The sequence below is a fragment of the Meles meles genome, chromosome 8 (genome assembly GCF_922984935.1).
Source record: "Meles meles chromosome 8, mMelMel3.1 paternal haplotype, whole genome shotgun sequence".
Classification (NCBI taxonomy): Eukaryota; Metazoa; Chordata; class Mammalia; order Carnivora; family Mustelidae; genus Meles; species Meles meles.
This window is the reverse complement of record NC_060073.1, coordinates 105,806,610-105,827,729: the sequence shown is the minus strand read 5'-3', so window position 1 is coordinate 105,827,729 and position 21,120 is coordinate 105,806,610. Positions and strand designations below refer to the sequence as shown.

General features: G+C 42.9%; 1 protein-coding gene across 1 annotated transcript in view; it reads right to left on the bottom strand.

Annotated features, from left to right (window-relative positions):
• Window positions 1-1,726: 1,726 nt before the first annotated feature.
• The window catches only part of SMIM35 (small integral membrane protein 35), a 46,724-nt gene continuing 27,330 nt past the window's right edge, over window positions 1,727-21,120 (bottom strand). The window contains exons 2-4 of the mRNA XM_046017312.1: window positions 3,553-3,669; window positions 2,506-2,539; window positions 1,727-1,843 (exon numbers count right to left, since the gene is read on the bottom strand). Of these exons, the coding sequence (XP_045873268.1) occupies window positions 1,744-1,843; window positions 2,506-2,539; window positions 3,553-3,669 (251 nt within the window). The 3' untranslated portion in view covers window positions 1,727-1,743. The remainder of the gene's footprint in view (window positions 1,844-2,505; window positions 2,540-3,552; window positions 3,670-21,120) is intronic.

Sequence of the window (21,120 nt, the reverse complement as noted above, 5' to 3'; positions counted from 1 at the left end):
CCTGCTCCATCCACAGCTGCCCTGGGAGTGCAGTCTCTCTGGATGGAAAAACACTGCATTAAGGGCCTACTAAGACAACATCTGGGTGTGGATACCACCTCAGGTCCAGCAAGGAAGACCAGAGGAAAAAACGATGACTCACAAGGCAAAGAGTGCTGCTGTCCACCAACCTACATGTGGTTCGTGATTTCCCTTGTTAGTTAGTTAGTTAGTTGGGTTTTTTTTTAGCCTGGCGTGGGTCCCTCCCTGACTCCCACCATTTCTAGTCTGCCCTCCCCATCACAGGGCAAGCCTGGCACAGGAAATGCAGAACACAGGGAGACTGAGCTCTCTGCCCCCGACCCCTGCCCACCCATCACGGAAGCCTACAAAATAAGATCGTATTTCTAGACTGTTTTAAGCACTGACCTCCAAATGGTTTGGGAGGCACTGAGGCTGGTCAGCGGCAGGGAAAACAAAGCCAAGTGGTAGACAGAAGTGTGGGGAGGTTGAAAGCACCAGAACGAAGCAACAGAGTGGGACAGGGCAGGGCAAAGGCCAAGATCAGCCTTGAGCTCTTAGGGGAAGTTGGCTTCTGGTAGGAAGGTTAAAAACAGCATCTGGAATCACCTCCACTCCCACATGACTTTGCCTATTAAAGATATGACTGGTTTTCCGGCCTCTGGATTCCGCCCTTCAAGGGGAAGTGTCTGGGGATGTCCCGTGGAGAGCTCCCCTGTGGGGCTGCATGCCTTGCCCACACTGGGCTGAGCTGGGAGGCCTTTGTTCTCCAGGACACGTGGAACCCCTCCCCAGGCTCAGGGGGCTCCTGGGAACCAGTCTCTACTCCTGGGCAAATGCCCGTCTTTTTGTTTGTAGGAGAAAGCCAGTGCTACCCTACCAGACTCTGTCCAGAGAACCTCCTGGGGGTCCTCCTGCTGCAGGCCTACGGTACACCTGGAGTGACTCCTCTTCATCCACAACAAACCCCAGAGGTTGAAGGCAGCCCGGGGAGCCCATGAGGGGCAGGTGCCTCCCCAGGAGCCTCCTCCTGCAGAAAAAGCAAAAGGAGTACAATTAAGAGATGAGAGGCCTGGAAAGGATTCCTCTAAACCACTGTACCTGGTGAGGCTTCTCTCAGGCCAGAAGAGAAGCTCAGAGAGAAAATGGGGGTCTGTGAGGGATTCTGGAGGGAGAAAGTGGCTGGGGAAAAAGCAGCTGCTATGCAGAGAGGGGATGGGCTTGAAGGAGGGAGGGGTGGAGTGAGGGGAAGGAAGGTGTGACCCAGGGGTCAGCTGGCCATGAAGCAGAGATGGCTCCTGGGCCTTCCATTCAAAAATGACACTCTGGAGTAATGCTTCTTGGAGAGAGTGGTCATCTAGAACCTTCGATTCACAGCAAAGGGTTGAGATAGAAGCTTGACTCTAGAGGCTGCTACCTGATTAGAAATAGAACGTCCCCAGGAAAGAAAGGCAGGACATGGACTGGGTGCCCAGGTAGAAAGGAGCAGTCTGCTGTCTGCAGGTGGTGAGGACAGCATGACCCTGGGCCTTGGCCCCTGAGATCATCTCCCGTGGACCCACTCCTGAGAAGAGAGGGTGGGGGGCCGGGGAGGAGATGACGCGAATCATCTCTTGGGTTTCCGAACAGTCCCTGGTGTTAGGCTTGGGCACCTGTGCCATCCGAAGACCTTACCTGGGGATCAGATTTACTTAGGAACTCACCACTCACCTCTCCTGGGCTCCAGAGCCTGACACTCCCCCATCAAACTAGCCTGTCAGAGAACTTCATGTAGCCACCATCCAAACTGCTGACATGGCCACTGATGGTGAAGGGTGGACCCACCTCCAGCTCCTTCAGATTCCTGAGAAAGATGATCCAATCAAGTCTTGGGGGCTGAGAACCTGGCCTCTCCTTGGGAGCCCAACTCCCTAGACCAGAGCATGGGAAGAACTTCCTGGCCATGGCTCCTCAACCAACCCATCTTCCAGAACAGGAGCTGGCCCACGTCTCAGGGCCAGATGAAGAGCAGGCCCACCCGGGGGCAGCGAGCAGATAAGGGGGCAGCAAGAGCATTTTCTGACCCCCGCTCCCTAAATCCCTGATGGTCTCCACTTGCTCCTCTCTTCTGACACCACATTGTGCCTGAGATGATATTATTTGTAGTCAAGTCTGTGTCCACCACAGACAGTGAAATACATAAGGACAGAGACTATGTTCATCAAACCCCCTAGAAACTAATACCACGATACCTGCAACAATAGATTCTTCCTGAGAAAATGACGAGTAGCTGACAAGTGTACGGATGGTCCCTGCCTGGAGGCAAAAGTTAAGAGGACTGCCTTCAGCAGGGTCTCCCATAATCCTGGCCATGCTCAAGTTTTTATTCATGGCACTTTCTAAATAGACCCCAGCTCCCTCCTTTTCTCTTGTTTGCTTAGGAGCATGAGGAGGAGACAAGGAAGAGAAACAGGGCATTTGGGCTCCATACCTAACCCCACCCAGATCTGCTCTGAATCTACTCACCGGATCTGGTACAAGTTAAAGACAAAATTAGGCCCTAGAAAGACAATCAGAAAAGAGAGGGTTAGTACCTCCAGGGAGACCAGTCCTTCATGTTTCTGGGAGTATCTGGTGCTCCCTTACCCGATCTGGGAGGAGCAAGGTGGCTGGGTTGGACCTCAGGATGCTGTGGGAGGGTCCCAAGCTCCTTCATTGGCTTCTGCCTGCCGCAGGCTCATCTTCCCAGAAAGAACCACCAGTTTTGTGGGGCAGATCCTGTGGCTAAGCATCGCCCCGCCCCCCTTTAACGGATGCTTAAAGGATGATTTGCCCTGGGAAAGAGGCAGTCCCAAAAGAAGCAGACCTGGGCTTGAATCCAGACTATACCACTCTTGAACCCTGTGACTTCAGCCTTCCTGCTCCATCTATAAAAAAACTAAGAATTCTAACCTTACTTTGAATTTTAAAGAAAATCCTATTAGGCAAAGTACACTGGAACATAGTAGGTGCTCAGCAAACATTCATGGAAGCCATGGAAGTCAGCTGCAGGTTGAGAAATGTCCTCTGCCTCAGGGGATCCCAGCAAGCCCTGCCAGCTCTCCCAGGTCCCATGGGAAATGCTGATATGGCTCAGAGCTGGGAGGGCAGCAGCAAATTCGGGGAGACTCCCAGGGAAGTGGAAGCTGAAGCAAGCTTGGGAAAGGGCCCCAAGACCCACAGGCAGGGGGAGAGATGCACAAGGAGCCAGAGTGGGGGGCCCCTGTCTAGCCTGGCCTCGAGGCCCATGCAGGCCTTGGGGATGGACTCTGGTGGGCTCTGAGGGAAGAGAGAGACAGCCTCCAGCTGGGCAGGCAGAGGCCTCACTCCCTCAGTCAAGGCCCAGTACCCCACCCCCAACCATTCAAGTGCTCTGCCACCCCCACTCAAATCTTCAACCACTGCAGCCACCACAGGAAATATTTTTGCATGATACCATGCTGAAGGGTGTGCAGCCCCACCCAGCCATGCCCACTGCTACAGGAGAGGAGGGGCAGGCCAGGGCTGGGCTGGCGGGGTCCGGCACTCACTCACCCTCCCAGCAGTACCCGCGCTGGTACCACTTGGCCAGGCTGTAGCCCAGGACAGACACAAGCAGCAGCGAGAGTCCCACGCCGAGGATCAGGCCCAGGGTGCTGATGGAGTCCTCACCTGCAGAGACATGGCCCCCTCTGTCGGCTGCCCAAGTCTCCTCCCTCCCTCCCCACTGCCATCAACATGATGGCTCCCACTAAGATAGCAGCATCAGATACCCGAGTTTTTAGTGTTAGCTTGTTTATCCAAAGTACCAGTCCTTGACCACAGAGATAGACTGGAGCTGGGAGAGCCTCCTGAAGCCACAGGCCTTCTGCTTATTGAAAATCGTGCTGCAGTTTCGGGGAAGAGCCTAGCAGGTCTCTCCTCAGCCTTGCTCAGTGGTCAAGGGCAGCCTGGAGGCTCCAAGAGGGGAGACCAGAAGATCCTTAGTATCCTCCCCACAAAGCCCGGGGGCTGAATGGCAGGGTGTTTATTCGTAAATTCTGTTTGCCGCTTATATATATCATTTCTTCCCTTTTTATGGTATGAGTTCTTAGCTAAATCTGTATTTTATTTGTAAAGCCAAACCAAGGTAGAAGGGGAAGGAGGAGGGATGATGGGGATTGGTGGGGGGTGGGGGGGAGGAAAGAAGGGAGGTGAGGGAAGGAGGGAGGCAGGGGAGAGGCAAGAGGTGGGGAGGAGGAGAGAAGAGGGGAGGGAGACTGGACCTCTCCAAGGAGGTGAGATGAGCCTGAAGCTGAACCAGCAGCAGAGAGGGAAGCCAGCAGAAAGAGGATGACAATGGGAGCACCACGGAGAGACCCACCTGGCGGGCCAGTGAAGGAAGAAGAAGGCCAGCGCCACTCCTGCTGGATGAGCACCAAGAGTGTGCAAGAATCAACGGATCCCCTGCTCCGTGGCCCAGGGTCCTGGGGCTCTGGGGTGTTGCCAGGGGGCCAGGAGGCATAGTAGTTAGCCTGTGGCACAGCAGATTTGCTTCCAAAGCCCAGGCCCATCATTTGCAAAATGTGGGACCTGAGCAACTCCCTTTCCCTCACTAGACTTCAATTTGCTTTTATGGAAAATAAGCATGGTAATAAATACACGTAGACTTGCTGTGCTGATTAATGGCAGTGCATTGCAGAGAGCAGCTAGGAGACTCGGCATACACTAAGTGTATACAATGGGAACTACAACAGTGTTGCTGTTGTCATTGTCAGTATCACACGGTGTGACTGTCCTTTTAAAATATTTCACAATCTCCCCTGCCCAAGCCTTTCCCTCCCCCATGCCCCTTGGCCCTTCTTCCCATGAAAGCATCCCAGCAAAGTGAGTGCCAAATGCAGAAAGAAAGGGTCTGTCCTCCTACTTTTTGATTTCAAAAGCCCAGGCCCTTAGCAAAATAGAAAGGATTCACAACTTAGACAAGAGATGAGCCAAAGCAAGATTGCCTTCCTCATCATACTAGGAGAAAGATCTCCAGTCTGGGGGAAGAGAGAGAAAATAAGAGGTTAAAAGAGAAGTAGGGAAAAAAGCACTAGAAAACATTGAAAAGATGTCAATGGGTCCCAGAGAGGAAGTTCTCATTCTCTGATCCGATGTTGAGCCCTGGGGAGGCAACAGAACTTCCAGGCAGAGCTGTGGGACCAGAGAGCTGGACTGAGCCCCAGAAAGACAAGAGCGCAGGAAGGATGGCTGCAGGGAGCACCGTGCCAGATGGAGCCTCAGACTGCCTTGGAGAGCTGCTGTGCCCTCTCATGGCATGCAAGCAACCAAATGATATCTAGCCCCAGGAGAAGCAGGGAAGTCACAGAGAGACCCTCTCAACCACAGAGAGTCACACAGCTGGGATCTCGGGACACCTCTGCAGCTCTCTTCCTGGCTGAGGCTCAAAGAACCGTCCAGATCATGGCCATTGTCATGGGTGTCCACATAAGCACATGACATCAGGGACTATGCACCCTTCCCTACTCCTTACATCCCCAAGAGATGGGGGAGCGCAGGGATCCCCAAAGCCACTAATGACATCTTCTCTGTGCCAGGCACTTTTTCTAGACCCTTGCCTTATAGCAATAAACAAAATACAAAAATCCCTGTTCTCGTGGAAATTACATACCAGTGGAGGGAGACAGACAATAAACAAAGTAAAGAAATAAACTGTATAGCATCCTGGAAGGGGATTCATGGTAGTGAGAAAGAAAGAAAGCAGAGGAAGAGATGAAAAGCTCTGTGGGGACAAGAGTACAGTTTGTTTGTTTTTTTTAAAGATTTTATTTATTTATTTGACAGAGAGAGATCACAAGTAGGCAGAGAGGCAGGCAGAGAGAGAGGAGGAAGCAGGCTCCCCATGGAGCAGAGAGCCTGATGCGGGGCTCGATCCCAGGACCCTGAGATCATGACCTGAGCCAAAGGCAGCGGCTTAATCCACTGAGCCACCCAGGCGCCCCAAGAGTACAGTTTTAAATAAAGCAGTCAGGGACGGGCTCGAGAAGAAGGTGACAGTTGAGGAGAAGGCCCCACAGGAGCTGAGGACACGCTATACAGGCAGCTACAGCAGAAACACACTGGGCAGAGGTTCCAGGAACATTGAGGAGCCCTGCATGAAGGGGCGGGAGGTGAGGGACAGCAGCAGGCGACGGGTAACAGGCACTGGCTATGATAGTATACAGTAGAGTATAAGGCATTAAGGGCAGTTGGGGTTTTCCTCTGACCAAGAAGGGGTCTCGAGAGATTCTGAGCAGAGGAATGACATGATGCCATGTATTAAGAGGACAGTCCACTGGCTATTGTGTTAAGAACAGGCGATGGGGGCAGGGATGATGATGATGAAGGGAAACCAGTCAGAAGACCACGGTGAAGTTCCAAGCAAGAGACACTCACTGAGGAAAGCAGCACAAGAAACAGAGAGGCTGAAGTCCAAGAGACCATCTGTGTAGGTCACAGAGAGTGTGACAAGAACCCAAGAGCTCAAGTCTTCTCCAGCGTCGTGGGGTGACCCATGAGTGGTGGACAGATGACTCAACAAGGCACGGGAGAAGTATCTGCAGTGCTGGTGGAAGCTGAGGTTTTGAAGGGTTTCATCAAAGAAAGTACCAGAAGGAAAGCACCAGCAGGGAAATCACAGGTCTCCTGGAGATCCAGATGATGAGGAAGGAGGTACACCAGCTGTGCTGGCTACCATTTTGTCCTCACCCCCAAAATGGTGCCTTCTGGCTGAGGTGGATTTCAGACACACGAATTACTTTATTTCACACCTCTTTATCTTCCTAGGCCGCTGTTTAACTAATATCCTTTTTTTTTTTAAAGATTTTACTTATTCCCTTGAGAGAATATGAGAAAACAAGCGGAGGAGGGGCAGAGGGAGAAGCAGACTCCCTGCTGAGCAGGGAGCTTGATCGGGACTCCATCCCAGGACCCTGAGATCATGACCTGAGCCGAAGACAGACGCTTAACTGATGCTTAACTGACTGACCAGGCACCCCAAGGTTTTATTTATTTGAGAAAAAGAGAGAGAGAAACCGAGAGCAGGGGGAGGGACAGAGGAGGAGGGAGAGCATCTCAAGCAGACTTGGCGCTGACTGAGGAGCCCAACATGGGGCTCGATCCCACAACCCCAAGATCATGACCTCAGCCGACACTAAGAGTCAGATGCTTAGCCACTCAACCAACTGAGCCAACCAGGTGCCCCATCTTTAACTAATATTCTTTACTTAATTCTCCCTTTTGTATACCTTTGCATTTCTTATACTTCACACACACAAGAAGTACACAGATTAACATGATAAACATCCATGTGCCTACCATTAAGCTTCAAAGAATTCAAAAATTCCAACATTACTGCTTATTAACTTCAGAGTAGCCTCCTTCTACCTCTCTAAGTAACTGTCCTCTCAAATTTGATGGTTAGATTCCCTAGGTATGTTTTTCATACTATTTCCTTTCTTCTTATTATGTGTGTGTGTGTGTGTGTGTGTGTGTGTGTGTGTGTGTATAATTTTTTTCCTTATTTTTCAACTTATTTTTCAATAAAAAGGATGGTGGGATTACTTCCATTCCAGGCCATGGCAGAATAACAGATCAGATTTACTCTCCCCACCCCCTAGTTAAACACTAGAAAACCAGACAAAATAGGTAAAATATTGGAGAAAGGTCTGAAAGGTGATGATTCCCGAGAGGCAGAAATGAAACACAGGGCATTCTGTGACTGCTCAGCTTACTGCCTGGGGTGGGTTTCCACCTCCCAAGTACAGGAAGGTGGGACCCAAAGAGAAGCCAGCAGTCCAGTTCGAGGAGAAAGAGTCTGGCACCCAGTAGACCAACACAGCTCAAATTTATGGGACAAGAACACCAGAAGGGAAGGGTGTACAGACTGATTTCCAGAAATCTGCAAAAGAGTCCCCTGATGTCCTTGGTTGTGGTCTGTCCTTTAAATTCGCTTATGGCGGGGCACCTGGGTGGCTTAGTGGGTTAAGCCTCTGCCTTCGGCTCAGGTCGTGATCTCAGGGTCCTGGGATCAAGCCCCACATCAGGCTCAGCAGGGAACCTGCTCCCCCGACCCCCACCTCTCTCTGCCTGCCTCTCTGCCTACTTGTGATCTCTCTCTCTCTCTCCCTGTCAAATAAATAAATAAAATCTTTAAAAAAAAATTCGCTTATGCCATCTTTTTTGAGCAGAATTTAAATGTGTACTTAGTTAAATCCATCCATCCATTTAAAAACTCTTATTTAAGAAATCTATCTTGGGGCACCTGGCTAGCTCAGTCGGTTAAGTGTCCAACTCTTGATTTTGGCTCAGGTTATGATCTCAGGGTCGTGAGATCCAGTCCCACATAAGGCTCTGTGCTGGGCATGGAGCCTGCTTGGCTTTCTCTCTCTCCCTCTGGCCCTGCCCCCACCCCCCCAACTCGCTCGCTCTATAAGATAAAATAAAATAAAAATAAAATCTCTAAAAAAAATTTTTATCCCTACTTCAAGATATACACCTTAGTTTTCTTCTAAAAGTTTTAAAGTTCTGTTTTTCACAGAACACTCATCTACCTAGAATTCATTTCTTAGATGTGTTCTAAGGTAAGGATCTAATTTTTATATGGAAACTTATTTTTCCATACTTTGCCCTGTGATTTTCATTGTTGTCACTTTCGTGTAACAAGTTTTCCTTATATGTCTGTTTCTTTTCCTGGGCTCTCTATTGTCTTCTATTGGTCTGAACATTTACCACTTTAACACTCCTACATTATCTTAATTACTATAGTTTCATAATAAAAACTGAATCTTGTTCGCTGACAAAATAAATACTCCTCCTAATTCCCCCTCAAAAACGTGTAAGTTATGATGGGTACTTTGTCCTTCCCTGGGAATTTTAGAATCAGCTTTTCAAGATTACTGCAAACCTCTATTAGAGCCTTGATTGGGATTGCCATGGATTTATAGGTTCTTTTGGGTAAAACTGATGTGGAGTCTTCAAATTTATAAATATGGCAAATATTTTCATTTATCTGTGTCATCTTTTATTATTTTTGTAAGATTTTATTTATTTGTCAGGAAAGAGAGAGTGAGAAAGTACAAGCAGGGAAGTCACAGGCAGAGGGAGAAGCAGGTTCCCCACTGAACAAGGAGCCCAATGTAGAACTCGATCCCAGGACCTTGGGATCATGACCTGAGCTGAAGGCAGACGCTTAACCAACTGAGACTCTCAGGCATCCCTGTATCATCTTTTATAAGCTATCATATGTTTTGCGATTTCCCCTTTAAGGGTTTTCCATACCTTCTTGTTAGATTTATTCTTAGGATCCAAATCACAGCTCCAAAAATGAAAACCACAATGTCCAAGAGAAAAATATATTGGGATGGGATTAACAGCAGGTTAAATGTTACAGAAGAATCAAGGCTGTGCACTTGAAGACAGAGCAACACCAACTTACTCAAAATGAAATACAAAGAGGAAAAAACAAAACAAAACAAAAAACAATGACTGGAAAGAGCAGCAGTGAGGTGTGGGAAAACTCCAAGCAAATTAGTACATGTGTAACTGGAGTCCTTAAAAGAGAAAAGGACAAGAAATATTTGAAGAAATATTTGGCCAAACATTTTTTAAACTTAAAGAATCCATCAATTATCTACTCAAATAGTACCTTTCCTTCCCAATGAGGAATTCCTGGCACCCACGGTTGATATCAAACCTATTTTCCTTTTCATTACATCAAAACACCCTGGGCCAGCTACAGGAAGATTACGATTACATTTCCTTTCTACCAAACCTCTGTAAGAATCACTATTTTCCACTACAGTGTATGTATAAGGTGGAAAGTATGCCAGACAAGGGCATGGCGTCTTGTAAGACCTTGGACAGGAGGTGAGTCTCTGTGTTGCTTATAAAGGGCAAAACCAAAGATTTACAACCAGACAAAGCAGATCAATATGTTGGGGCATATTTTCTTGGTAGAAATAAAGAAGCTTGACCCTTCTCTCCTGTGAGATGCTTGTGCTGAGGTGGAGTGATCTTCAAGCACAGCCAGAGACTTCCTAAGAAATCATTTAGGATAGCTCTACTATAGGAATGATTCAAGATGAACAGGGAAAACCCTACGATCTTTTATAGGGAAGTAGTATTTCTTTAAACTCTGATACTTTGCGCTGAAATGCAGGTTTCATGTAAGTCTCAGTAACTGTGACATTATGTTAAACTAATAAACTGAATAAAAACTGTTCCTTCTCCACTAACTCTGAGCTTCGGGAAGGGTCAATAAAACAATGTTGTTCCCAAAGATGGTGTTATAGGTGAGAATTCTCTCTGGTATTTCCAAATAGGCTGTCAGATATGCAAGTCCCAGAAAAAAAATCTACCATAACTTTTCTGTTTTTCCTTTTTTAGGCTGCAATATTATTGCCATTCTATATTTTAAGGAAACTATAAATAAGAGCTCATAGAAGCTAAGTAATTGCCCAGTCTGAGGGGCCCTACGCACCCAGTTATTTCTGGCTCCAGAGTCCATAACCCTTTCATTACACTTTATTGCTTAAAATGACTTGCTCTGTAAGGCTATTAGACAGAAATTTTAAAAATTTTAGATGACATCTCCAAAACTATGGTAACACTTTTTTGAATAGTTTACATGAAGCTTCTCTATGTCAGTAGTTAGGGAACAGTATTAACTCATCAACTGAAGCTATCCCTAATTCAATACATTCACTACCATCAACTTAGAAAAGGCCTCACCCTTTCATTACCTACAGCAGGGAGGCGTATAACCACAGGACCCAGAAACAGCTTCAGATCACTAAGATGTTTGTTTAAAATGATGCTATTTAAAATCAGAGTCCTGAGGCACCTGGGTAGCTCAGTCAGTTGAACATCTGACTCTTGATTTTGGCTCAGGTCATGATCTCAGAGTCTTAAGATTCAGCCCTGCATGGTGGGGGGGGGGGGGGAGTCTGCTCGAGGATTCTCTCTCCTTCTGCCACCCCACCCTGCTCACACTCTTTCTCTCTCAAATAAATAAATAAATCTTTAAAAAAAAATTCTGAGTCCTATTTTGTACCACTCATGACTTATTGGATTGAGGGGAGCATTTCTCTCAGCCCCCCACTATTATCATTAAGATGTAGATTTGTGTACAGCTCAGTTGTCATATGGCTAATAAGGAGTCACTATTACTGTGATTTTTCATTAGTCCTGATTCCATAAAGGACCATGGGGCTCTAGGGGGAAGTGAAGCATTCAAGACTACCCTTTACATCTCCTTTTCCATCCTGCTTTACTACTCCTCTCAGTCATGCTGATTGGCCCAAGTTCACCAGTGGGCTGAGTCAGTGAATGTCAAAAGGTCACAGTCAGGACTGTTCTACTCCACTTCCTCCTTTCATGTGTCTGAACAGCAAGCAACCAGTCTACCATCATAACCCCCTCACTTACGCTCAGGCACTCTCCTTATGACAGCTCCCTGTCCTTGCAAGCCAGAGCGTGGTTAAGATTCAGGATTTGGATTTGGGTAAGGAGGACAGAAAAAAAATGCCCAAGCATCTTCAGCCATGATCATTATTCTAGCCAAGTTTTCAAGACAGATGTGTGGGGACTTGAGACACAAAACATCTGATATAATGTTACTTTATTTACTTTAACATTTGTTTCCTGTTTCTTTATATACATCTCTCCCAGAGATTTTGTGTAATCAATGGTAGGACTTCTGTATTCCTAGATATGGCCAAAAATCATCGACTCCATTAAAATCCCTTTGAAAAAGCCTGTGCCAAATGGCTTCACAAACAAGCCAATGCTTGTCCTTATAGAAAGTACTGATCTAGGAAACTCAGGTTTTTAGTAAAGAAGGAAACTGGCATAAAGTGGCATAAAGTGTACTTGGAAAGATGAAGAAGAAAGAGGAAAAGGTGGAAGAGGAAAAGAAGAATCTGAGAACAAAGGAGGGTGAATGGTAGTTAGGAGATGGGGAAGGAAAGAGAAGAATTGAGAGAAGAAGAAATTAGTGAGTATGTGGTTTGAGGTGAAATTGTAATTTCCCTCTCTGAAATTAGGATGCAGGACAATATAGTCAGTTATCATTATGTCAAACAAATAGCATCAGCAGCAACGACCCACATACAAAAGATGTGCCTCCCGACAGGATGCCAGGGAGAATGTAGCTTCATTCCAAGACATTCCTGCCAAAGATGCAGAACCTGAACCAAATCACAGGGAGACATCATGCAAACCAAAATGGAGGGCATTTTACAAAGAGCTGGCCTGCAGTCTTCAAAAGAGTAAAGGTTACAAAAATCAAGGGAAGACTGAGGACATGTTCCAGACCAAAGCTGACTAAAGAGACATGATAACTAACTACAACCTGTGATTCTGAACAGGGTCCTTCTGCTATAAAAGCCAGTGCTGAACAATTGACAGGACCTGAACATTTTGAAGGAGTAACGTATTGATACTAAAATTTTCTGATTTTGACCACTGTATCCTGGTTATATAGGGAAGTATCTTTGCAAGGAAACACACTCTGTTGAGCTGTGATGGGGGCATCAGGCTAATAACTTATTCTCAAATCATTTGGGGAAAAAAATTCTGATTTACTTTTTTTTATATATAGTTTCAACTTTTCTATAAGCTTGTAATCATTGCAAAATAAAATTTAGTAATTTTTAAAATGCAGCTGGTCTCTATTTAATGGTTTATAAAATCTCCAGAGCATTTTATAAATGAAAAATGCAAAGTTTAAAAGAATATGGTATGTATGGTATATATATTTACATATTTTATACACATATTTGTAGAAATATATTTCTATATTTTATGTATATTTCCCAAGAGTATATTGTTACATGCATACACTTTGCACAAATACTTATACCAAACACATTTATGTATCTTATGTGTATTTTTCAAAAGATTACACATTTTGTTACACATGTATATATAATCTTTCTGGACAGATACAGAAGAGAAACAATGCAGTGATCTGCCAGAGCCAGATCTGGGAGGTGGTGAGAATGTGATTTTATTTTTTATTTAATATCTTCCCTCGTGGTTTAAATTTTATTACCAGGCACATATGTTAGTCTAATTTAAAAAAAAAACAAGAATTTTATGAAAAGTAAAATTCTGTACCATTTTTGCCTTTCTTATTTTTGTGCATTCCAATAAATGAATATGTTAAGCATTTGCATCTGTACACATTTAAAAATGTCTATAATTAGGGTAAGAGTTTAACAAGGGTGAGATATCTTCAATTAAGTCAAGTTCTGAACAATTTTGGTAGCAGTGAGACTTTATCTGATGTTTTATTTAATTTTGGCTTTCTAATTTAAATATCTGACGAATTTCTCTTGGTGACCAATTAGCAAGGATTCTGGAAACTGTAGGCTTCAAGGTAGTTATCCCAGGACCGTGTTGCTGAGAAGAGCAACCTCTCACTTATTAATGTAGATATGTGTTTCCACTACTTTGCTCATCAAAACTTCATCCTGTAGATATGTCTTCAAATCTGCCCTCCTGTCCGGTTCTAAGACCTCTGACAAGCATTTTACAAACTTAAAGGTTTTAGACATAACAAGTTTAAATAGGGTTTAGATTTTATAAACCCCTGGGTGTTCTCTTCCATATTTGTTTACGTGCTGCCTTATTAGTAGAGTCAAGGGGATTTTCCTATTGTTTTTGTTGTGTTTGGCTTCCTGATAATGTCTTTGTAAAATCAAGAAAGTCTATAGCAAGAGAATCTACTCAAACATAGAATGCTTAGAACAGATTTTAGTTTTCAATGATCTCTCGATAAGAGATGAAAGAGAAGCCTCCCTCTCTCAAGGCAATTATAGGTATAGGAGAAGTTTCAAGAAGCACTTCAAATGAAAGTTTACATGGGGTTTCAGAAGACCGTCAGACAGCAAGAAACCACTTACAGAATTCTAGAATCCCTGGGCAATACAAAACAGAGGTTAAGAATTTGAGCGCTGGTGCCAAACAGACATGAATTTGAATCTCTACTTACAATGTGTCTTTGAGCAAGACACCTAACCTCTCCCAAACTCAGCTATTTATCTATCCAATGGAAATAAAAGTACCTACTGCTTCAAACTAATAGATTCTTTGAAATAATGTCTATCATAGCATTTAATAAGTATTAAAAGTAGCAATGTGGTTATTGTTGTTGCTGATTGCTTTTTAAAAAAGAAAACATCATGGTCTCAATCTGTGTTAGCAACCTCACAATTCCAAGGCTCGGGGACCACAGTGTTAAGGGTAGAAGGAAGAGGGAAATGACTACTTTCTATATGCAAGATATTCTTCACAAGATTGGAACATGTGTCCATTAGGGTGCCAGATGGTAAGACCAGGTTGTAATTATGAATATTAAGTGGTGAGGAGTTTTCTCCTGAACTTTTCCTCTGACTCCCTATCAGCTCTAAGTAGAGCCCCAGGACCAAGCTCCTATCCTTGGCCGTCTATGCTCCATGCAGCATTCATTCTCACATTCCCACACACTTGACAGTATTTGTGGAGTTCCTGCTCCGTGTCAGGTCCTGCACTAGAACTGGGCATAGAGTGGTCAAGGCAGACAGGATCCCCGCTCTCATGAGCTCATGCTCTACGGGGAAGAGGTATGTTAAATAATCATCCTAGTAATCAGTTGATCAAAAACACATATTCTAGGAATTATGGTGTGTCAGAGTGCCTGCAGAACAGGGGAACATGAGCTATTCTGGGAGGTTAGAGAAGCCTCCTCAGAGGAGATGACATTTAAGCAAGACCTGAATCAGAAGTGAAAAGGAACACTTAAGGCAAACAACAACGTATGCAAGGGGCCTGAAACAGGACAGAGCATGGGACATGTAAAATAAGAACTGCAAAGACTAGTGTGAGAGCAGAGCATGTTCTGGTGTGGGACGGAGGAGAGAGAAGGAGCAGAAGTGGGGCACCGAGAGAAAGGGGCACAGGAGGAAGAGGAAGAGATAAATGGGGTCTTACAGTACATGTTAAGGAGTCTGAACTTTATTCTAAGAGCAATGGGAAACCAATCAAACATTTAACTGGTATAATGTGACCAAATGTGTTCTAAGAAAAACTCTGTCATGTGTGTAGAGTAACTTACCGGACAGCCAATAGAGAGGCAAGAAGACCACTTGGGAGGCAAGAGACAGTGACTTGAACTTGGGTAATTATCATCTCAGCTATGGAATACATGGAATCAGTAATCCAAACATCAAGCAGCTGAGCAGGTAGTTTTAGGGGAAGGGATATAATATTAAGGCTTATATTCAGTTAATTAGATAACTAGCTCAGGCCAAAACAGGATTTTACTGCCTTGATCCACGAGCTCTTGTAACAGCCTCTTTAACGTTGTTGAATAATAAAGGAGTCCGAGAGAAAATGCAGAGCGCCTGGGTGGCTCCGTCAGTTAAGCATCTGTCTCGGCTCAGGTCATGATTCTGGGGTCCCACATCAGGCTCCTTGCTCAGCAGGGGGCCTGCTTCTCCCTCCACTCCCCCTGCTTGTGCTCTCCCTCAAAATCTCCCTTAAAATCTAAAAAAAAAAAAAAAGAAAAAGAAAGAAAGAAAGAAAGAAAAAGAAAGGAGGGAGAGGAAGAAAATGCTAGTATGACAACACGAGAAGAGCCACTTACACTTCTCCAATGAAACTGGTGAAAAATTAAAACAACGAAAACAACAAGAACAACAAAAAATTTAAGCTCTGGAAATGGTTCTAAGGGCAAATATCAAATGAAGAAATATCTATGCAAGAAAATCTGGTAGGAAAGACAAGAATATGTGCTATTTGAACCAAGACCACCGCCTCCCTCCCCCAACTCAGTCCAGCAGAGACTCCACTCCAGACTGCTGCATCCATGAACACAATGCTCCCTCTCCCATCACACCGTTAGAGGGATTTTTTCCCAGGAGGAATGGGGCCTCAGCATTTCTCATCCTGCCCCTAGCTACTGTTGCTGAGGCTAAGTCCCAGGTGAGTGTAGCTGAGAAGTGGGGGCTTCCTCTTCCTGCCAGCCGCCTTTCACTGGATGGAGGAAACACCTTGGGCAAGGCATGCTAAGAATACTGGGGCCCTGATTCCCCCTGCCTCAGCTTATGAGAGCAAGCTTCCACACCAGGAGAGGCAAATTAAGAGGACCTCAGGTGCCGCTCCCCACCCACTGAGGGCTCAGATCCTAGAGGAAAGGTGGCTCTGAGAGAGGGATCTGCCATTGTCCCCAACCCCAGCCCCATAGCCCGGCTCAGGTTTTTCCAGGGGGGGAAGCAGGCCATAAAACAGATAGCTCATAATATCTGCCCACAGGAACTGACTTCCTTTCCAACAGAACATAGAGAAGTCAAACCTAAGCTTTGCTCTCAGCACAGTGGAGGTTGTAGAGAAAAGCAAATGAAGGGAGATTCAGGGATTTAATGAAAACACAGCTTAACTGTAGGCTAACTAGTTTGTAGGAGAAAACCAGGAAATGAGACAGCTGGGAGAAAACTTTGTAGAGCCAAAACACATGTCAAACAGAGACCTCAGAAACTATTCCTTCAAAGGAGCCAAAATTTGACTGGGTTCATTTGTAGAGCAATTAATACCACAGAGCTTGTTGACAACAACAGAGCAATCAACCAGCAATTAATGGAGTTTAACAGCTGGGTGTGGTGGAGAAAAGCAAGGAAGAGAGCACTATAAATACCACTGTCTTCCCAGGGTAACTGTGGGCATATTCAAAACTGCATCTCCCTCAGGAGCAAACAGCATTAAAGGCTGAACACTAACGGGAAAAAGGAGACGTCACTAAAATAATCCAGCCAATCACTAAAAAATAAACAAGAAACAAAAGCAAGCCTGGGGTGGGGAGGACCAGCTGCCAACAAAAGTGAATGTATGACGATGCAAAGAAATCGAAAGTATAAAACATATTCCAGAAAGAAAATCTGCAGGTAACATGAATTACATGAATTGCTGCTCTGGGAGAGCAACAAGATGTTGGATTTAAAAGAAAAAAAAACTTCAAAATACCCATTAAAATCCCTTTAGAGAACTAAAGGAAAGTGCCGTTAAATAAGTAAAGGAAGATATGATAACAAGGTCACATAATATAGAGAATATCAATAAGGCAACAGAAATTATAGAAAGAGTCAAATTGAAATTCTGGCCTTGAGAAGTACAATAACTGAGAAAAAAAAGTCATTACAAGGGCTCAACAGCAGATTTAAACCAGCAGAAGAAAGAATTAAAGAACTCAAATCACTAGATTGGTAGAGATAATACCAAAAAACAGAGAAAAAAAGAACGAAGAAAAGTGAACTATGCCCAGAGAAATGGCAGACACCAAAAAGTGTGCCAACATACCTATAATGGGAGTACCAGAATGAAATGAGTGAAAAAACAGAGAAAACATTTTTTTAAAAAATAATGGCAAAAATGTCCCAAATGTATTGAAAAATAATCTATATGTCCAGGAAACTCAATAAACCTCAATATGATAAACACAAAGAGATCCACAAACAAATATGTCATGGTCACTTACAAAGGACCCCCAATAAGATTAGCAGGTAGCTCCCAGAAGAAGCAATGAAATCCAGAAACAGTGGAGTAACAAAATTCAAATTGTTCAAAGCAAAAAAAAAAAAAAAAAAATCAGCCAAGAATTCTATATTCAACAAATCTACCTTTCAAAAATGAAGGCAAAATAAGGATTTTCCCAGTAAAACAAAAACTAGGACAATTTGTTGCTAGCAAACCCACCTTATAAGAACTATTAAAGGTTGTTCTTCAGGCTGCAAGAAATGATCCTAGATGATTATTTAATTCTACCAAACATTCGAAGAAGAAATAATACCTACTCTCCTGAAGCTGTTTCAAAAAACAGAAACAGAAGGAAAACTTCCAGACTCTTTTTATGAAGCCAGCATTACCCTGATCCCCAAACCAGGCAACAACCCCATTAAAAAGGAGAATTTCAGACCAATATCTCTGATGAATATGGACGCCAAGATTCTCAACAAGATCTGAGCTAATAGGATCCAACAGTACATTTAAAAGCTTATCCACCATGACCAGGTGGGATTTATCCATGGGATGCTAGGGTGGTTCAACATTCACAAATCAATCAATGTGATAGAACAAATCAATAAGAGAAGAGAGAAGAACCACATGGTCCTCTCAATTGATGCAGAAAAAGCATTTCACAAGATACAGCATCTGTTCCTAATTAAAACACTTCAAAGTACAGGGATACAGGGAATATTCCTCAACTTCATAAAATCTGTCTATGAAAAACCCAAAGTGAATATCACCCTCAATGGGGAAAAGCTGACAGCCTTCCTTTTGAGATCAGGAACATGACAAGGATGCCCATTCTCACTACTCTTGTTCAACACAGATGATTATTTAAATCCACACAAAGAAAACAAAGGTAATTATGTACCAATAAAGATAATTATGTAATTACTTTTAAAGTATAAATGCATACTTCTCTCCTTCCTTCTTATAACTAAATAAAAAGCAATTGTATAAATAATATGTATATAATGTAATGTTGGACCTATAACATAGAAAAATGTAATATTTGTCAAAATAACACAAAGGAGGTGGGTGGGAGCAAAGGTATACTGGGCTAAGGATATGTCTGCAGTTAGTAGACTAACATAATGCATTGTTGGGTTTGTAACATAATAGATATGATGTGTATAACAATAATATGCAGAAGTGGGGAAAATGAACTAGAGATATGTAGAAATAATGTTTTTAAACATCACTGGAATTAAGCTAGTATAAATCTAAAGCTGATTCTGGTAAGCTAAAATGTATATGGTAAACTCTAGAGCAACCACTTTAAAAAAAATGAGAAAAAACATTAAAGAATCTAAAATGCTACATTAGAAAAATATCCACTTGATGCAAAAGAACGCAGTAAAAGAGGACTAGATAAACAAAACAAAAATACATAAGCCATACAGAAAATAGAAAATAAAATGGCAGATATAAATATAACCACATCAATAACAGCAATAAATATGAATGGATTAAATAATCAAATAAAAAGACAGAAAATGCCAGACTGGGTTAAAAAAACAACATGGTTCAACTATATGCTGTCTGCAGGAGCTACAATTTGGAGTCAAAAAAGCAAGTAGTTGAATATAAAAGGACAAAAGTAAACACACCACGCAAATAGCAACTAAAAGAAAGGTGGAGTGGTTTCACTTACATCAGATAAAATAGACTTTTTAAAAATGTTACTAGAAGGGCACCTAGGTGGCTCAGTCACTTAAGTGTCCAACTCTTGATTTTGGCTCAGGTTGTGATTTCAGGGTTGGGAGACAGAGCCATGCATTAGGCTCACACTGAGTTTGGACCCTGCTTAAGTTTCTCTCTCTCTCTCTCTCATCCTCTCCCTCCTCCTCCCCCTCTCCTCTCCCTTCCCTTTCTTAAAAAGAAAAACGTTACTAGAGATAAGGAAGGACATCTCATAATGGCAAAAGGGTCAATCCATCAGGGAGGTATAATAATTATAACAGAGCACACAGATATATAAAGTAAAAACTGACAAAAATGGAGAGACAGACAACTCAACAATAGTTGAAAATTTCAATGTCTTACTTTCAAGATTGGATAGAACAATTAAACAAAAGATTAACAAGGAAACAGAGGACTTGAACAACACCATAAATCAACTCAACCTAAAAGACATCTCTAGTCAACAACAATAAAATATATGTTCTTCTCAAGTGCACATCGAACACTCCCCAGGATAGACATATATGCTACGCATAAAACAAACTTCAATGAATTTAAAAGGAAAGAAATAACACAAAGTATTTTCTCTGACCACAGTGGAAGGAAATTAGAAAGCAACAGCAGGAAAAAATTTAAGCAGCTCACAAATATGTGAAAATTAAACAACAAGCTCTTAAATGTGACCTATAACAAATGAGTCAAATAAGAAATCAAAAGAGAAATCAGAAAACAGTTTCAGATGCATGAAAATAAAAACACAACATACCTAAATTTATGGGGTGCAGCTGAGTCAGTGATTACAGGGAATTTTGTAGTTGTAAATGCACACGTTAAGAAAGAAGAAAGATCTCAATAGCTTAACCTTTCACTTTAAGACACTGGAAAAATGGACAAACCAAACCTACAGAAAAAAGAAGGAAGGAGATTAATGAAATAGAAAACAGAAAAACAGTAAAGATTATAAAGGAAACCAGAAGTTGGTTTTCTGAAAAGTTTCACAAAACTGACAAACCTTTAGCTAGATTAACCAAGAAACAAAAAGAGAGAAAACTCAAATTACTAAAATCAGAAATGAACAAAGGGATAGAAATAATGACCTTACAGAAATAAAAAGGATTATAAAGGAGTCCTATGAACAACTGTACACCAACAAATCAGATAATGTAGATGAAATGGACAAATTCCCAAAGATGAAAACTTCTAAAACTGGCTCAAAGAAAAATAGACTATCCAAGTAGACATAACCAGGAAAGAGATTAAATCAGTAATCAAAAACCTACCCACAAAAGAAAGCCCAAGTCCAAATATCTTCACTACTGAGTTAAAACCAGTTCTTCACCAACTCTTCCAAAAAACAAAAAAGGAGGGAATACTCCCAACTCATTTTTTAAGGCCTGTATTACCTTTAATGCCAAAACAAGACAAAGATATCATAAGAAAATTACAGACAAATATTTCTTATGAACCTGGATACAAAAATCCTCAACAAAAGACTAATAAATTGGTTCCAGCAACATATAAAAAGGATTATACACCATATCCAAATGAGATTTATCCCAGAAATGCAAAGTTGGTTCAACATGTGAAAATCAATTAATATATCATATCAATAGAATTTTTAAAATTACATGATTATACAATAGATGCAGAAAAAGTATTTGAAAAATCCAACACCCTTTCATGATAAAAGTACTCAACAAACTGCAAATAGAAGGGAACTTCCTCAACTTGATAAAAAGCCTTTTTAAGAAACCCACAGCAAGGTTCCAGGACCCCAGATCAATATATAAAACTCTGTTGTGTTTTTGCAACAAACAATCCAAAAATGAAATTACAAAACAGCCATTCACAATAGCATCAAAAAGAATAACACACTTA